The following is a 19,313-nucleotide window of genomic DNA, read 5'->3' on the forward strand; positions in this document are numbered from 1 at the left end:
TACTTGCGCTTGATGACTGTCTCCGGCAAAGCAGCAGCCTGTCCTCCATGAACACTCCCCTCTGGCCTTTTGGAAGAAGGAGATTTACCATTCCCAGCACAAGGCTGAACATCAGGGCCCTGCTGGGGCTGTGGTGCAATGCTGAGGTTACCTTAGATGGGTAATGCTGCCAGCTGGTGCAGTGAGATGTGGCAGCCCCGATGCTACTGTGGATCCAGGCACTCCAGTCAGGGCTCCCCAAATCAAGTTTGGGGCTCCCTGGGGGATCCAGCCTGTCTGAGCATCAGCAAAGATGAGAAATGTCCCTGTGGGGAGGAGAAAAGTCATGGCTGAGATTTTTCACCTAGTCACAAGGCTCCGCGAGCTGGGATTTCGGACGAATCCTCAGCTGTGACTGGGGACCCCCTCATATGTGATGAAGATATGATGCTTCTTTTGCATTCGCTACCTATGATGTGGGATGCTCTCTTGTGATGTGAGCAAAGTGACAAGGTGCAGAGTCGATAAGGGAAGCAGGAACCTGCGTAAGTCCCAGGAAACTCAGAAGGAGATGGAGGATTGCTCTCTGTCAGCCAGCCACACTCACCTGTGGCGAAGGGGAGGAAGAAGGTGTGGGTTTGACCCTAGTGCTCTCTAAAATACGTTTCCTGGGAATGAATGTCCATGGAGAGAAAAGGAAACCTAGCACCAAACAGCCAGGGAAGCACATAGGCTTTTAATCCTCCTGTCACCTCAAGGTCAGCCAGAGGGGGCAAACACGAAGCCTCTGCTATTGAGACTAGATGAACTGCCAATAGGCCACTTCAGGGGACCCTCACTTAGGAAAACAAGGGGTGATGTGGGCTGCTATTTCATGGCTACTCTGCCATGTAGCACCTGCAGCTTGCTGTTTGTCAGCTGGTCTGCTCCAACCCAGAACTGGGCATGCTCCATGGCCTGGCGAGCCTGGCCGGACCCTGTCCTGCTGCTGTGGTCCAGAGGAGCTCCACTGACTTCTCTGGGGAGATGTTCGGGACCAAGATCAGAATCTGCTCCATGGTCTGGGAGGCATCACAGGTACTGTGCACTCAAAACGTCATTACTCACAGTGCTTTTCGTTCCTGGTTGCCATCCACGTAGGAAAGCTTTGAGTATATTGACTTATTTCTAGGTGCGCTCCCTTGCTGGTTTTTATTGAGGAGATGCATACTCTCGTTGCAGTTCCTTGAAACAGCTTTGGACCCTGGTAGGTGGCCAGGATGCAAAAAGCCACAACAAGCCCAAAGAGCAGCCACCCAGGTGAGAGGCAGAGCTGGTGCCAGCTGGGTGTGAAGAGTGTGGGGAAGGTAAGATGAGAGTCACCAACATGCTGTGGAGCGCTCATCCCCCAAAACCTTTCTGCAGAGCCACTTGCTCTGATTTAAAACTATAGCTGATCCCTACAGAGGTAGAAACCTTGAGGCCATTTGCTGTTATATTTTTTTTTAGGGACATGCATATCCTTCCCCATCAAAGCAATGAGTTTGTACCTCTGCTAACAGCCTATTCAGAGAAGTCTCAGCCCTAATCTATAAGACCGAGCAGGTATATAAGCAGGGTGAACGCCAGGGCACTGCAGGACTGCTTTGGACTTAACTGCCATTTGAGCGCCTGAATTACTGGAGAGAGCTGTCATTGCTGTCGTGGAAGGCAACAGGTTTCCTTGAGTTATTTGGACTGTACTGGGCTGCTAAGGAAGAGTCTGACCTTCCTTGAAACTAGAGCATCCAGCTCACTCTGTTTAACCTCAGAAGTGAGCTTCACTGCAGGAAACACTGAAGTGAGCGCTGAAGGCAGCAGCTTTGCTGAGGAAATGCATTAATTCAATGTACACTGCAGTTTTTGTTTGAAAAAATGTTGATGCAGTAACATTCTCCACAGTAACTAGGGGTGGATTAAAGGTCATTTAGATAATGCAGCATGCTGAATTCATAGGCAGCAGACAGGGAGAGTCCTTGACCCAGTGGGAATGCCTCCCTAAAGTGTCTTCACAGCAGCTTTGTCTGGTCTACTCAAGAACTGGGTTTGCATTTCTTTTCTAGAAGGTTTCACTCTTTCCTGGAGCTTTCTCTTAAGATTTAACCCACGTTTCCCTTTGCTTGGTTTGTCCTAATAACCCCTGTTAATGTAGTTCTTTGTCATATTAACTTCTTTTGCTCAGGGATGTTACCTCTCTGCATGCTGGAAACACTTGGCTAGCAGGTCTACATGTGAATCTTTCTGTCATCCTTTGCAAGCTATGGGGCAGCAGCTTAGCATTGTGCAGGGGGAGCAGGGAAACATCCTCCACTTGTGACACAGAGGTGGCTACGCACATCCACCCTCCAGAAGCAGCTTTCCATGCACACAGCTGAGCCTGGCTGCAGAGCGTGCACCTGCATGATGGGAGGAGAGAGTCTCCCCAGTCTGGTGGAAATTTTGCAGACAGATGAAGTTCATATAAAAAGTCTTGCACAGGTGGAGAACCAGCCTGTTACAGAAGCATTTTAAAGGATTGTTCTCAGAGGGGTTAAATCCAAACCCAGCACTGTGGTCTGGGTATAACATGTGTCCCAGCAAGCAGAGAAGTCTACCTAGGATATCGGCTCATGACATGGAACAAATCATCGACCACCTGAGCTCCTCCTGCCCCCTGTGTAAAAGGGAGACGATGCCAAATCGCTTCACAGGTCACTGAAAGTTTAATGCAAGTTTCCCAGTGGTTTTGGAGCATGCAGTGAAGGCTGCCGTAGCACAAAGCATTACTGTTTATTCTGCCATTATCGTCCAGCGGAGAAAAATGCAGGGTTCATCGTGACATCTGTTGAAACATCATCGAAAAAAGCCAAAAGTCCAGCAGTGAAATAACCTGGTCCTGCAGACAGACCCCCCAGTATTTTGTGCTCTGTCCCAGCAGAGGGAGCCCGAGTTTATTAACAAATCCCGATCCCAGAGATAGTCGCTATCAAGGTGGTACCAAACCCCAGGCAGGTTGCGCGCTGGTGGGGAAGGTTGTGTGGTGGAGGAAGGCTGTGTGCTGGTGGAGGAAGGCTGCATGCCAGTGGAGGCCACCTGCAGAAGGTAAAGAAGGTTCCTGGAGGGGTCTGTGTTCCCAGTGGGGGCCTCTGGGAAGCAAGCTAATGGTTTGCTGGGAGGTCCTGCAAGTAACTCTATTCCCTGGGACACTGTGAACATGTCAAAAGATGGATGGTTTGTGAGTGTAGAGGATATGCTTATTGCATGGGAGGGGGAAAAAATGCACTGAAAGATGCAGCAGAGTCATGGTAAGACAGATGCACTTAATTTAATTTGCTTCAGAGTCTTCCTCCACGATCCCAGGCAGTGACCTGTGTACCTGTGTTCATAGAAGGCCAGCTAGTTTTAATCCTGCCCATTTAAACAGTTCTCCCCATAGGGTTCAAAAACACTGACCACTGCAGTGCCAAATCCTTAGCTGTTTGGCATCTAGCTCCTGAGTCTGACCCCATTCTGGCTGCTGGGCAGTGCTCTATAACCACTGCAAGCATGAGAGTGTGGCCATGATTCACAGCTCCTTAAACCTAATGGGGGCTTTTTCATGGATTTCCCTGGGTTTTGGAGGCTCTGGGTTAGTGCACAGAGGGCTCAGAGCAAGGAAACAGTTTTCATGAATAGCATTCTCAGAGCTCACAGGAATACCTTGAGTTTTCTCTGCAGACAACACGAGATGAAATGTCTCCCAAGGACACAGATATGTCTCAGCTGTGTGATCCTTCTTGCAGCAAGTAGTTGCACAGATGCCATGAACTCACTCATAGATACAAGACTGCTTGGGAGAGGAAAGGCTGTGGCATTGGAACATGGGAAGATAACTGATCATTTTAGGTCAAATCCAAAGACTGTTTAAATCAGCACTCATTACTCTTTAGTCCTCTAAAAGGAGTTACTTGTTTTAGAAGATGAAGAGCAAACTGGGACATTTCAGGGCAAAGGAATAAGAAGGCAAATGACTCGGGCTGTGCCCTGCAGAAAGCAGCAGATGGATATTTTCCAAGACAACTTTTGAAAGGAAGGTTAAATTTCTTCAAGATAAGGAGAGCTCCAGTGAGCTGGAATGCATCACTAACCCCCCCCTCCCCAGCTCGTCCTATGATAACAGCTGTTGTGTTGGAAACCTAATGCTGATGAAAGAGTTAAAGGCTGGTTGATGGGCAATATCGGTGACACACCTCTGAATTGAGCATACTCCTGGAGTGAGACTGCGGACTGGTGTTACTCTATGAATAGAGGCCACTCCAAGGGAGTTTTTCCCTGAATAGAATGGGGTCAGGGAGCCGCTTTGGGGAACAATGGTTGCCACCGGCTAGCTGAATTTCTTACAATCACACACCATACCCCCTGATCAAATAGCTCCTTTGTCAGCCTGATATAAAAACATGTCATACAATGATGATCTGGAAGAATGACATGAGCTGGCCTTTCAAAGAGATCAGAAGGGCTTGTTTTGCACAAAAAGAGCCCCCATCAGAGTCAAGACAGAAAAAAAAATGGAGAATAAAAGGGGGTGAATGGAAACAAACAGCAATAACAACAACAACAGAAAAGAGGGCAAGTTGGAAACTTGGGTCTGGCTTGTTTCACAGTGTCCCATGGCCACGGCAGCACAGCACAGTCGAGTTGAATCTGTTTCGGCATGGACGTGGATGCCGGATTGTGCTGCCATTGGGTTTCCATTGTCATTCTGCACTGGGACAGAAGAAATTGCTGGATGGGAAAAGGTCACTTGGCCCAACGAACCGTCTCCCCCCTCCCCGAAAGTGTCTCAACACCATCACTCTGCTTTCTCACTGTAGTTGTCTCCTCTGTCTTCCTGATACAATGTTTGTCTGCTGCCTTTATGGTCCTGTACAAAGTTCAGATTGCTCAGATGTCTATTCTTGTCTGCCTGTTCATATGAGCTGGGAAATGTCTCTATGATGCCCAAATTCCTTTTTAGCTTTCATATTTTTTGTTTCTTGGAGAGTGTGCCCTATTTTTGACCCTCTTCCCAGGATTTTTAGGGACATAATTGAGTTTTGCTGCAGAGAAAGAGTTTCTCCCCTAAGGAGGTTTTAAGACGTGCAGGGAAGTGGATCCTTCTTGGCTACTTCCAGGGGAACAGCATTCCTACAGTATCTATTGCAAGAATCCCAAGAGATGGCATTTACACACAGTCATGACAACTTTTGTAAGCTAGAAAGTTTTGCAGTCCTGGAAATAGGCAACTGGAGAAGTCAGGCAATTTCAGCACCTAAAAGTGTTTGAAACAGCTCATATTCAGGCTGAAAGCTTGTATTATATAAAACAAGGAGTCAGACTATTCAGAAAAAAATCACAGCATATGAGATGCTGAGCTTTTGGGAAACTGCTCCTGAAAATACATTGACAACAATGACAATATGCTGAAGCTTTGCCACATGTTTTAGTTCTTTTTGATTTTTTTCTTTGTATCACAATGTTGTTTTCCTCAAAAGAAAAAAAAGGTCAGTGCAAAAGCTTCTAGAAGACCGTTATGTTTGTATGACTAAGCATGGTAATTAGGAGGTACCACAAGTAGAGATAATCTCAACTCTAGCCACTTGCATTTATGCTCTAAGACAAAAGTCTGTGATCATATGTTATTTCTTCTTTGTACAGTATTTTATTTTTCCTTTTCTGCAGTCTCTTACACTGTTCTCTACTCAGCATATATTCATTTGCAGGAAAAGTACCTGGTAAGCTGTATTTACACAATACGCTATTTATTAAATACAGAGAATATTTATAAACACACACACACACACACACACACACTGATGGCATGTATATAATAAATGAAATTGTTGCTGAGCTGAATGCCTCAGCTCTTCAATTCCTTTACCTAAAAGGCTGCATTGCACAAAATTAGGGTCATAATTAATCACCTCCTCTCCTGAAACATATCTCTGAAAAACTGTGCAGCTGGTTGAAAATAATTAGGCAGTATTCTGGGTGCTGCCAAAACAAAGATGTATTGGAGACATTGGTTACAAATCTTCAACAGTTTAAGTTACAAGGCAATTACCAGATGCTACATGTGTATTTGAAGTGGTAGAGGAAAAATACCCCACCCTGCATTGTGCTATCTGTGAAATAATTTGGGATTATATCATTAAAGCTCATATCACAGCAAAATAGTACAAAATGCAGGTGGGTTGCAGCATGTGTAATGCTAAGAGTCTGAAGCTAGACACTGAAAACAGTACTTAGGCACCTAAATAAAATGAGATTTCCAGCGGTGTAGAGTACCCAGCAGTTTTGCTTGAATTTCACAGATTTTCAGCAGCCAGGAACAGACAGACAGCTGTCTTTTAGTTTATCAATCTGGAAGGCAGGTTTTAGTGCAATGGCCTGTATTTGGGATTGCTCCAGCCCCCAGCTGGAAACTGCAGGCAGCACAGAAGGTGACAATCCACTTTTTAAATGGGATGTCCCTCAGGGACTGGGTGACAGATGACATGACCTGAACTGAACGCCTTTTAAGTAGTGAGTGGGTTTCTGTAGTGCTGGTTTTGATCTATCCATCCTTAAAGCAAATCGAAGCTGCCTACCTGAGAGACCTCAGTCATTTTGTGGCCAGCTGGAACTAACCGGGGCTACATGAGAAGAAGCTCTTGGCGTGCCATTATCTGTAGGCTGGACTTTGCAAGGTGCTCCCCAGTTTGACAGGGAGACTTGTTTTTTTAGGGCAGGCTATAAAATCCCTACTGGGGCTCAGGCCTGCTGGGTGTGGTGGAAACTTGCAACTTTGCAACACTTTCATTTTTCTCACTTAAACTGTTCTGTGGTGACGGTATTGTTTGGCTTTCACCAGACATTCCTGTTTTGTGGTTATTCTTGGCTGCTGTTTTTTCTGTATTATGGAAGTTCTGGATAAGCCAGACGGCTAATTTTTCTATTGTCTTTGGACGATACCCTGTTTTGGGTAAAGTAGCATGATTCCATTAAGTGCAATGAAACTACGTTTGCAGCAACCTTGCATCCGCCCTGAGATCTTGCACAATTCAAGGACAGAAAAAGTTATGTTAAGGGAACACTAACTGCACAGTTAACTATTCCAAAGGTTGGGAGACGTAGAAGTCAGGCTGCACACATGCCTTAACTCTGTCCTTTTCTCAAAAGGTGGTACGATCAAAATGTAAGTGGCAGAGTCAACGTGATTGTTTCCACATCACTTCTGCCTTCTTTGGCCTCCTGGCTCTGCTGTGCTGGACCTTGCCTGTTCAAATTTCTAATGAACCTTCTTGTATTCTACTCTGGTTCTTACCCTGCAGTTATAACCTTGGTATTGGGAGCAAGCCTGGAAAATTTCAGAATGAAAACTGAAACCTTCTAAAAGGTAGGAGCAAATAAAAAACAGAGGATATTAATATAGCAACAGCTGGACTTCAACTTTAATAATGTATATTTTTTAGAGCATGTAGCAATTCAGATCAGATACAGATATTTCTGTGTGCTTCTGTTAAATCAGGCCTCCTACCAATAATGCAATGAGAGGGTGGCATAATATACTAAAATATTAATTACTAAGCTCTTAGCTTTTCTGATGATGGATCTGCTAAAGATACTTAAAATGGATATGTGAGAATTGATCAAAGATTCTGCAGATTGTTACCACTGCTCACAAGGCATTTCAAACCAAAGGAAAACCTGACTCCCATGAAAAAGATACTGTGTTTTTACAGGCAATAAAAACTACTGGTCACTTGATTGCTATGGGGATGGATATAGCTAAACTGGGCTTTCTTAAGGCAGAGAGCACGATCTAAGAGAAACAAAAAAAGACATGGGAGAGGGAGGGAGAGAGAGAGCGAGAGAGAGCTGAATTGATTTCAGTCTGTTCAGGTCTAGCTGGAAAACACAATGCAGCGAAATGGTCCCTTAGTCGGCAAGCTTCTTTTCCTAGGTTTTTCCCATGGTTTGAAGTGGAGAGGGAGGGATGGTATTAGAAAAAGTGTGTGTGTGTGTGAGAGAGAGAGAGAGAGAGAGAGAGAGAGACAAGGCTGTAGGAAAGGCAGAGAGATGAGAGACATCGTTTGGAAGGGTGCAAAATTGTCCATTCCTTCTGGGGAGTGGAAAACTTTGATGTCAGTGTCTCTGATTTTAAAGTGGCAGTGTCAGGTTCAGGCTGAAAGGCCCTGGTATTTGAATCTTTGTCTGTGCTTGTGCTCAGGACTCTGCCTGCGCACACACCTGCACCTCCAAACACCTGTTGGGACATCCACGGAGCAAATGGGCCTTGCACTTCAGAGCGAGCGTTGGAAAATAATAACACACAAGTGGATGGCTTTACTGATTCCTTGCGCAGAGGTTCATGCTGAAAAAGCACATTTGTATGTTTGTGTGCATGAAGAGAGATAAGCATCAGGAAAAAGCAGTCAGCCTCCCCGTGCCCCCCCTTTTGAAAAGGTATTTTATTCCTGCTGTTACTAATGCAGTTACAAGGCTCACAGTCACCAAACAGGTGAAGTACGGCTACAGGTGAGGACAATAATCTATGAGAGGCATTGTGATCAGCCAGTCATCACATAACAGTAAATTCAGTTTCAAGAGTCACAAATGAAGTTTGGAAGTCAGAAGTCCTTTCTCCTTTACACAGAATTGCAGGCGTCTTGCTCAGCCTGGCTGCTTTCTTTCGTGCTGCATTTCAATATATTGCTAATAATAATTCAGGCATGTTAAGAATGATGAGTCCATTGCAAGCCTGGAGGAAAAGAGAAAGAATAGGACCAAATCTACCACTTATGGCACACAAATGTTTCTGGTACAGTTGATCCAGAGTGCAAGTGGCTTTTTCTCCTTTCCTCCATTCCAAGAGCAGATCTGCACTCCAAGGTTTGCATTCCAAGATTTGCACTGGTGGTGGAGCTGCGAGAGCTCTTGCTCTGCCAGGCAGCAAGCTAATCTTGCTGGAATTGTCACCCAAAATTCATACCAGGCACTAACATGCTGCAAAAGCAGAAAACGTATTTGAGAATTATGTAGTGTTGAAGATCAAGTCAATGTAAATGTTACTGTGATGGTCCTGGGACTGTGAGGTCTTGGTTTCTGGCAAGAATACAGGCATATGTGCATGGGGTGGTTTATGGGTCCTGATGAGTGACAGACAATGAATCAATTTATGTTCAATTGACAGACGTCCTTTATTGGAGGGAGAGATTCTGACTTGAGTCTCTGGAATGTCAGCATTTTCCTTCCCAATACTTGTTTTCTATTTAAATAGTTAGAGTGAAAGGCCTATTTTCATGGCAGGTGGGCTGGAGAAGGGAGGTTTTAATGACTCTTTATTCTTGGATTTATAATCTGACACGCTGTACGCACATGTGTTTGTCACAAAACTGTGTGAGGTGCCCACCTCCCATCCACGCGTTGTCCAGCAGATGTTAAAGCCATCAAGTGTGTTTGCTTCCAGTTCCAAAGGAAAACATTCTCTATTTTGGGATGTGGGATTTTTTTTTAACTGATCTAAACAAACAAACAAAAAATAGCCTTGGAGAGGTAGGCCTTGCATGATCATAAGAAACTTGTGTAAATGAGGATCTAAGGCCTGTTCCCTGACCCATAAACCGGGTTAGTAATTAGTTGTTCCTGAAGTTTGTTGTTGTCACAAAAGCTGAGGTTAGGCTGAGGCCTATTTAAAAATCACATGCATTAGCAATATGGGATATCTAAACAGACACTTACCACAGTGACTGATCATTAGTTACTATTTATAATAATACCTGAGAGTCTGCAGTCACAGCAGAGGTCATGTCACATGAGGTACTGTAGCAGTGTAGAAGACACAGTACTTTGTCCCAAGGAATTTACAACCAAAGGCCCCAAATCTGCAGATGAATCTGCTAGAAGGGTCCTCGCGCACACGTGGTAGCCTATTGCAGGACTAGAGCCCTCTGTGTATAGACAGAGGGATAACTTATTCTGTACATTCTTTACTTGTTGACTATATATGTGTGCTTCACTAATAAGAGCCCCCTTGAATACTCCCATCTCACTCTCAAGCCATACGTCCTGGAAGAGGCTGGTGTTGAGGGCAGAATTCACCTCGTGGCTTGGCTACACTATAAATCTTAACACAGAATTCAGCCATTTGAAGTTTCAGTGATAAGGGAAGACAGAATTAACCAGTGAGAAATAGTAAAATGCGAGCCTCCTGACTGAAAAAAGTCTACTGTGCAAGAAAGGACTACTAGTGAGATGTTGCCTCTACTGTAGGGGGAGAGAGATGAGGCAAGCCTAGAACTCTTGTAATTCTGAGCCTGTGAACTTGTAACTGGTGCAGATAATTAGGCTCTGTCTTGGTTGCTTGGTCAAGGCAGACCCAAAACTGCCAGTATGACTAGGCTTGCTCGCTTTCCATATTATTACCTTGTAAGTGAAGCTTCATATACGAGAGCAGTGCATCCTCTAGAGCAAAGGACCCCAATGTGCGCATGGGCACATGATGAGTTAGGACACTGTGAGACTTGTTCATGGAAGGCTAGGGACTGTTTGATCTAGCCATGTATGCAGAAGGCAGATGTAGGGCAAAACGAGTACCGTAACTACTGCTGCTCTGAGGATACTCTTACATTGCTTTCCAAACACACCAAAAAAATTTGGAACAACCTGTGGAATTAATGAAGACTGAGCTGAAAATCTCTAGAAACAACTTTATAAGTCTTGAGCTTCCTCTCAGAGAAGCCAGTGGGAATTTGAATGTTTAGTTCCTCAGGCTCTGAGTATAAAAGGAAAAAGCCCCTAAAATATCTTCATAGGTAGTCCCTATAAAAGCACAAGATTCAAAAGCATTCCTTCAGGAGATCAAGGACGGTCCAGCCTTTGAAGCCTGGAGGATTGGGAAATTTAAAGATCTTTGTGGCAATCATATTGCACCATTAGAAATCTACCATTTGGAATTGTAAAGTGTTTAAAAGGAATGATTCCAAATTCCACAGTTGTCTGGTGAGTGACAACTTGATGTGGCCTGGGGGGGAGGAAGAAGGTCATTGTTGAGAAAACAGTTAAAATGAACATTTTCTGAACAGATGCTTTAGATAATACTTTGATAAATGAGGTTAAAAACACATAAAATCATCTGGATGACTTCCAGAAAATAACAGATTAGCAAAACAAACAAACAAAACTCAAAATCCAAAGCCAAGGAATAGGTATAGGGGCAGTACTTAGCAAGTAATAGAGGACTGCTCAAAATAAAATGAACAATAAACAGAGTCTAAAGCAGCAAGATGAGACAATTCTGCTGGCTATGGGAAGTGATACATTTTTATAACACTGCAGTTTTCCATAGGAGAGAGCTTCCAGAAGCTGGGCTGTTAGTTTTGTTACATTAAAATATTTGTCAATCCATTTTTTATTGCTTTTTTCTTAAACCATCCAAGCAGCTAAGCTGCTGATCAAAATACGAAACCTTTGCATGTGCCTAGCAAGTGGATAATGAGAGTGATCCCCTCAGTCTAGTATCTTTGTCAGCTGAGTGTAGCAAGAAAAGTAAGCAAACGGCATCACTGATGACAAACTGATTTATGAAATGGTTTGTTTTCAGAATCTTTGACATAATTATGAATAAAGGTCCTGATCCTGTGACTGCTGAGAACCTTGTGGGAATGGCTGCTGGCTGGATGCCCTCAGTTCTCATTAAAAACTCTTTGCAGATGTGGTCTGGAAGCACACAGAATAGGGCCTGCTGGCATTATTTTTAAGGGAAGTTTTTTTCCTTGCTCTTCAACAGAACTCATACCAAATATCTTCTAATTCTGATTTCTTCTGGTGTACCTTTTATAGGCAAAACCAAATCAATATGTATAATTTGGAAAAAAAGGGAAAAATTTACCCCAAATTCAGCATAACCTTTCAATTTTATCCTCTTTAATCCTTTGATAATTTTTGTGCTTCTCCTGCAGAAAAGCAATTTTGCTAATCACCTTTGTGCCAATCCCTGCATTCCTGACAATAGCGTGAACAGCTTCCATCAAAGTCTTTGATGTGGGAAAGACACACACACACACACACACATAATCTGAAAACAATTCAGCTCCTTGGTTCTCAATGGCGAGCACTCTGCTTTAATAGAGTGCAAGTTCCGTGGAGGTTTCTAATCCTTTCTGCCAAACAGAAGAGACACAGTCAGGTAGCACACCTTATTCAGAAGTTAAAATAACATGTTACTTGCTCTCAGAGAAAATCAAAACAACTCAAGATCAAAAACAGATTCCGCCAACCCTAACGGGATAGACTTTCTACTCAGATAACTCTTGATCTAAGTGTGTAACAAGTAACCTGCTTTAATCCCTCAAAGCGATGGTGTTACAGATAAGTACTGTAGTAGCAGAGGAGGTGTCTTAAGTTTCAGAAATACACAAAAGCATTGGTTGGAAGGAAAAACAAAACAAAGAGCTGTCCACATGCTTGTGTCTTTAGCTGAAAAGGTGTATCTGAGGGCAGTGTAAAGAAGAATAAGACCCCTTGAAGACAGAAAAAAAATGACAGGCAGGTATTGAAATGGTATTTCTTCCAAGCTGCACTTCATTGACTTATACTGTTAAAGTATTTTATGGGTGTAAGCCCCCATTCTTAGCTTACAGATCCTGCAAACTATGATGCTAGAATGGCCTGAGACTTCAGCACAGAACCCTACTCTATTTTCAAGAGGTTCAGAGTGGCCAAGAGCCATGAAAAGATCGGGATCTTTGACCATGAGATTTTTGAAGTAGAAAATACTATTGATTATATGATCATACTGCACTAAGCACCTGCACTGAATCCTTTATTAGAGTAAGAAAAACACAATGAAAATAATCATGTTACATGTACAATTTTAGTAAAGGTTCAGAACCTTCCTCGGTTTCTGCTCCTGCAGACACCTCCATGTGCATTTCCTTTTGCACTGTTGAGACAACTAGTGCCACTGGGTCCTTTCCTCTGAGGCTCTGAACATGCACTGCTTACTGTTGTAACCAATGTGGCAGTAATAAAACTTCTGATACTTGAGGAAGGCTGTGTGATGGACAGCTTTGACAGCCCCGTAGCAGTGGCAGTAGCTGAAACCATGCCTAAGAATAAATGTATGCAGTTGCAGGTCCATTAGTCTCAAAAATAAAGAAAATAATTGATGGTGATATCCATGTTCTGGGCAAAGATTAATAATTGTAACTACCTTGTCAGGCAATTAGCTGCACTAGAAAACAAAGCTTATATTTAAGAGCAATGTATCTCATTGTTTTCTTCATACTACTGTTTGTGCCTCCTGTCTGGATCATATCTGGTCCTTTCCACAGTTACTGCATGCAAACAGATGTTTCAGCTAATCCAAATCTTTCATAGTTCTTTATCCCTTGGGTCACAGATCGCAAGGCACTAAGGGCCCACTTCTACAGATGCACTTGTCCACACTTCGGTCTTGGTCTCCCAGTGGGCCACACTGCACATGTTACTTTGCAGCCAGGCTCCTTTTAGAGTGCACTAAGCAGTTTCCCTGGTGAAGTGGCACTGGCACAGCCAGATAAAGATACAGCCAGACTGTATCTCTGAGGGGAAAAAAAAGCTGATATTGTTTTAAAAAAATCCAGTAATGGTGAACTATCACAAATCTTGATAAGCTGTTTGAACAGGTGATTTCTTTTACTACAAAAACATGCTTCATTCATGAATATGTTTCCCATCACCTTCTGTCCATAGCTCTTATCTCTTTGTCTGGTAGATTGAAGAGCTTGGTATTACCAGATTTTTCTTCCCCTGTTTAAGTGCTCATAAAGTAAGATCAACTCGCACCTTAACCTTCCCTTTAGAAAGCTAAATAGACTGAGCACTTTAGGTCTCACTATAAAACATGTTTGACAGTCCTGTAATCATTCTTGCTACTCTTCTTTGAAACCCCTCTAGTTTTTCAACATCCTTCTTGAAATGCTGGCAGGACAAATTATTTCCAAAGCAGCCACAACAGAGTCAAAACCAGAGCTGAAAGAACCTCCCAGCTCTTGTTTTTTTCCCAAGACAGCACTAGCCCTTTGGTCACAGCACTGCAGAAGGAGCTCACGTTCAACTGATTATTCATCTTAATGAAGACTTTACGGAATTGCAGCTTTGCAGGATAGAGTTACATCCTTTCAGTGTGACCTACATTCTTTGTTCCTAGATGTGAGACTTTACGTTTGGCTTGATTGAAATACATACAATCTGATTATGCCTAAACTTAACATGGAGTTCTGCAGCCATGAACATCCTTTGCATGATTTACTCTTCCCTCAGGCTTTAAGCCTTCTACAAAGCTTTGCTAATAACAATTTCAGAATTTTTTTTAGGACACTAATAAAATATTAAATCGTGTGGGGTCAACAAACTGTCTCTGTGGGACCCACTAAGAAAGACCAACTTGATAATAAATATATACTTGCACTAACAATTTAAGACAGAAAAGTTATTCAACTTTTAATATATTTAATGTCTCAAACATTGTCAGTTGATTACAAAAAGTTAATTGCATTTACTTACATTTAATGTCATCAAAAAGATACCAAGTTAATTTGATACAAAACTGCATTCATGCCTCTCTTCCATAAACTCATGTTAAGTGACGTTCATTATATTACCTCCCTTTCAATTAGCTACTTAAGTCCTGTACCAGATGTGCTGTTATTTTACCTGAGCAAAAACTTAGGCTGATAAATCTTTTAATTACTTAGGCCATCTGATTCACTTGTTATAAATGCTGATAAAACATTTGCCTTCTGGTCTTCTGGAACTTCCCTGAATTCCAGGCTGTATTAAAACTCAGTGTAAATGGATCAGACAGTTCCTCAGCCAGCAGCTCTGAACCTCTAGAATACAAGGCTTCCAGAGCTGGTGATTTAGTCCTATGAATACCTAAATGCTTGAGATTATACAGACAAGATGACCTTGTGGAATAGGACGTAAGTACTGTCTAAAGGCCTGTCTGCTATGGTAACCTCATTATACACTGAAATTTATTTTCCTGCTCCACTGTGCAAGAGGAGATGCAGTCTGTGGTGCGTAAGTGATACCTGTACAAAGCGTTCTAGGCAGATGATGAACTTCTTACAATTTAATTATCTTTTAATTTTGAGGGAGAAATCTCCTCAAACATTTCAGTCTTCCATAGAGTGGAAAATACTATAAGAATGAATAACAACACTATACTCATATTTTCCTGCTCCACTGTCTGCGGAGAGCAGCTTTGCCGCTTTGGATCAGAATCATTCTGTGCTGTCAGTACTCCAGGCTCCTGTGGATGGCAACAATGACTCAGTTATTAGGAACTGTTCAGTTCCTTCGTGGCAGTGTGCATGTGTGTGTGCACACACGCACGTGTGAAGGGAGAGGGCTTTTCAGCCCCTGCCTTGTGGAGCCCTGGATGGGGAACTGACTGCACGGAAGCGTCCGTACGGAAAGCCAGCCCTAAATCCGCTGCAGGCAGGGCCCGCTCTTACATGGGGAAGACCCTTTCTTTCAGGCCCAGGAACCTGGGAGAGTTGAAAACCGCCGTGCAACGCCGGCTGACCCCTGCTGTCTGTTCAAGGGTGACAGGCGCTCCTGACCCTGCTCAAGGATAATTAATGAGCATTAATCACCTTGCTCTTCACCCTCCTTGGCAGGGGTGCTGCGCCCAGCGGGGGCTGCTCCAGGTGGTGGAGCACATGCGCTAGCTACCTGGAATCGCCCTCCCCGCCATGAATTATTCACATCATTAATAAATAAACGGAGAAGGTGACGTTATTAACCCTAGCTACGAAGGACAGCGACCCGTGCGCCGGGCGGCTCGGGACGGGACGGGGGGGGGGGGCACTTCCGCAGCGGGCAGGGGCCGGGAGAGCCCCAGCGGCTCCCGTTAACGAATTAACTCGCTAACGAGGGTGGGCTCGGCAGGGCCTGTGCCCCCCCCGGCCGCCGCCTCCTCCCCCGGAGGGGGGCAGTGACAGGCAGCGGCTCCTGCCCCATGTGACTGGGGAGCGGCTGCCCCCGTCCATGGCTTGGCCTCCCCCGGGCAGCAGCAGCTCCGGCTCCCGGGGAGGAGGGGCGGGAGCTGCTGCTCCATGGGGAGGAAGGGCAGCCCCCGATCCCCCCAGGCGGAGGGGGGATCCCGGGCCGCCTCCCCTCCCCCCTCCTCCTCCTCCTCCCCGCTCTGGGCCTTGCCCGAGGAGCTGCTGCTCCTCATCTGCTCCTACCTGGACGCGCAGGCCTTGGGCCGCCTGGGCCAGGTCTGCCGCCGCCTGCGCTTCTTCACTAGCCGCGATGTCCTCTGGAGGCGCATAGCCCGCGGCTGCCTCAACTCCGGCTTCACCCAGCTCGGCACCGACCTGTAAGCGCCGCGGCGGCGGCGGAAGGGCGGGGGGGAGGCGGCCGCGGCGGCCGGGAAAGGCCGGGGATGCTGCGGCCTAGCTGGTTGCTAAGGGGCGTTCTGCGCTGCTGGCGTAGTCGCTAAGGGGGGCTCCCCGCTGCCGCGGCGGGGCGGAGGGGAGGGGGGGCTATTCTCGAAGCGCGGCTGCGCCGCCGTTGGCCTGCGCCAGCAGGGGCGGCGAGGGCAGGGGAAGGGCCGCGGGGCCGCCCCCGCGAGGGGAGGGACCGCGCGTGGCGGACGGGGCCGGGGGGCCCGGCCGGGGGGCCCTGCCGGGGCCGCCGCAGCCCCGGGGGTGGCGGGGACGCGCTGGTCTCGCTCCCCGTCCCCGCGAGGATGCGCAAGAGTCTTCATGGCGGGGGTCCCAGCAGTACGTGTTTCTTGGAGTCTCCTGCTCACGGAGCAGCTTGCTGCTATCACGGAGAAGGGGCCCTTGGACTCCTTGTGGCTTCTGGGTTTTAAACTGCTGGTGGCAGGAGTCTCCTTCTTCTTTTTCTCTTTAGCGTTTTTTTCCAGCTCTCAGCACACCTTAGGTTAGGAATAGGTGAGAGCCGAGTCGGCTCTGCTGTGTGTGACAAAGCTTCCTTCTGGGTGAAGCGCCTTGTTGGGCTTCGGCCTGGGCACTGGCGGGGAAGAGCCCAAACACTGTGTTCCCTCTCTCGAACTTACTAGTGTGCGAAACACCACTCAGAGGCAGCCGTGCAGCCTGGGCTTTCCTTGCTGCATTAGGGATCCCAAGAGGAAAATCGCGTTCTTGGGATCTACAGGCTACTTCCTGCATTTCCCTTTTGCTGCCGGCCCAGTCTCTTGTGTGTCATTCGGTGACTCGGTGCGTTTTCCTTACGCACTGCGTTGACGTGAATCGTAAAAGAAGGGATGTCAATGCTTGAGGCCTGTTTTGCTGTCTCATCAATAGCACAGACTTTAGAGGTAGAGGTACAGCTTCTGCGAGCAAGATCAGAACTTCTGCGGTGCTGCAATATCCCCGTGTTGGGTTTTCAGCCCAGCGCTTCAACCATTCAGTCTTTGTAGAGCGGGGGTTGCAGACCACGGTCATCGCAACCAAGGACTGAACTTTGTAAGTTAAGCGCAGTTCCCTTTGAAGTCAGCAGGAGCGAGGGCTGCAGAATGGCTGTGCGTTGTGACTTCTGGATTCTGTCTGCTGTGATATATTATTTTGTCTACTGAGGAAATGAAGTTCTGTATTTTTTCATTAAGGATAAGGTGATACAATGCAGCTTTGGTTGCGAGAGGGATCAGGTGTACAGCAGAGCAGGTGCAGCATATGCAAGGACCACCATTTCCCCCCGTGGAGGAATGCAGGTCTATAAACAGCTTCAGAGGAGGTTTGTTAGGTCAGAGGTTTTAAGTGAAAGGAAGGGTACTTGAGTGTCAAACTCCTAGGGTTTTCTACGCTGTTAGGTTTGCTATGAACAATTTCTGTAGTAATTCTAGGATGTGCTTTTGTGCTGAGTCTTATTTTCAAGTTTTCTTTAAACATCTCTATTACTGAGTGCTGCTTTTAGCATTGGTCATCACTACCCTGGTCCTAGGGAGTTCAAGCATAGATAATACACAAAGTGGCATTACAAGCTTGTTATGCAGGAGCCTTGAGGCTGGTGGGTGAATCCTTTAATTACTTTTAACCTAGTGGAGGGCTCACAATCTTCAGTTCTTTGAAACAGATAGTGTGCCAGATCTTTTGGACAATACCTGAAAGCCAAGCACCTGTTTTCACTCTGTGCCAGCATCTTGGGACACTTGCAGGAGTTTTGCTCCGGTAGGGTAGACAGTTTTGGCAACAGATAAAGACAAGGGCCTATCTCAGAAGGAGGGGACTGGGTTTTGTACATCTCCAAAAGAATCTCCATGAATGTATGTACTGCGATGCGGTACAGTTATAGATTTTGTACTTGGCTTAACAAGAGTTAAATATTCTCTGTTGCAGTTTGAGGGTTTTAAATAGCCTTGTCTTTTCTATACCACCCGCCCCTCACGCATGTCTCCAAGATGAGGACTCTTACTGCATTTGAGGGAGTTAGGTTTGCGGAGAGAGGTTGTATTTTATTAGGCTAACTGATGCATGGGGAGGGGGTAGAGATAAGCTTCTGGGCACGCAATCTTTCTTCCTGATAGTAATTCTAAATAGCAACCTGGCAGCCTGCTCACTGAAGGTTAAACCTGAGCTAAGTAGATGTTCAAGCTAAAATATCACTGGGTGAACAGTGATGAAGATGATGGATAGCTGGACCTTCTCGATAACTCTTCTTGCTTAGTGATATAGGGCAAATCTTGAGTCTGTCTAGCTTAGCTTTGAATCCACTTGAGAGCCGAAGTTCTGTTGCATGTTCTGCAGAGCATTGCATGAGGTGAACGCTTTGGTTTTTTGTTTTTAAGAGGTTTTTGTGCAATACTGTCCGCAATTGAGAAAGCGAAGGCTGGAACCGTTTATGGTAAATGTGCTTAATGAAATAACATGCATGGTTCTAACATTAGATCTTAAACTGATGGTCCCAGAGAGGCTGGCACAAGTTAAAAACCAGTATAGGGAATATTTACTGTTTAGAACAAAAAACATCTCAGTACTAGTTCGATCATTTCTGCTGTTAAATGGCTTTTGATAAGCCATCTGTTAATGCTTTGTAAATAGAGATAATTTGAGCCTAATGTGTAAGATAGCTGTGAAACTTATCCCCCTCCCCCACTTCCCCAGTTTCTTAAAGGGTGATTAACTTGAAAATGACACCATTTCTTTAAAATGTTGTTTCTGTCAGGTGTATCTGAAGATTATTGTAACAAGATGGTCAGAGCAACAGGCTTTAGCTTGTATGTGAAACAACGGTTTGCATGGTCAGCTTGTCTATAAGAATCTTTTATGCCAAAATAGGGAAGAGAGAAATTTTCTAAGAAACTGGCTGCAAAACTCTAG

General features: G+C 45.2%; 1 protein-coding gene and 1 long non-coding RNA gene across 3 annotated transcripts in view; one reads left to right on the top strand and one right to left on the bottom strand.

The window, feature by feature from the left end:
• Nucleotides 1-14,449: 14,449 nt before the first annotated feature.
• Nucleotides 14,450-16,295, bottom strand: LOC136992469 (uncharacterized). Its single transcript, XR_010884740.1, has 2 exons — nucleotides 16,215-16,295; nucleotides 14,450-15,274 (listed from the first exon to the last, which is right to left on the bottom strand). It is a non-coding gene; the product is annotated as an uncharacterized lncRNA (long non-coding RNA).
• The window catches only part of FBXW4 (F-box and WD repeat domain containing 4), a 64,348-nt gene continuing 61,039 nt past the window's right edge, over nucleotides 16,005-19,313 (top strand). For both annotated transcript variants that reach the window (XM_013957636.2, XM_067300154.1), the window contains exon 1: nucleotides 16,005-16,348. In XM_013957636.2, coding sequence (XP_013813090.2) covers nucleotides 16,083-16,348 — 266 coding nt within the window. In that variant the 5' untranslated portion in view covers nucleotides 16,005-16,082. The remainder of the gene's footprint in view (nucleotides 16,349-19,313) is intronic.

This window comes from Apteryx mantelli, chromosome 7 (assembly GCF_036417845.1).
Source record: "Apteryx mantelli isolate bAptMan1 chromosome 7, bAptMan1.hap1, whole genome shotgun sequence".
In the NCBI taxonomy this organism is placed as follows: Eukaryota; Metazoa; Chordata; class Aves; order Apterygiformes; family Apterygidae; genus Apteryx; species Apteryx mantelli.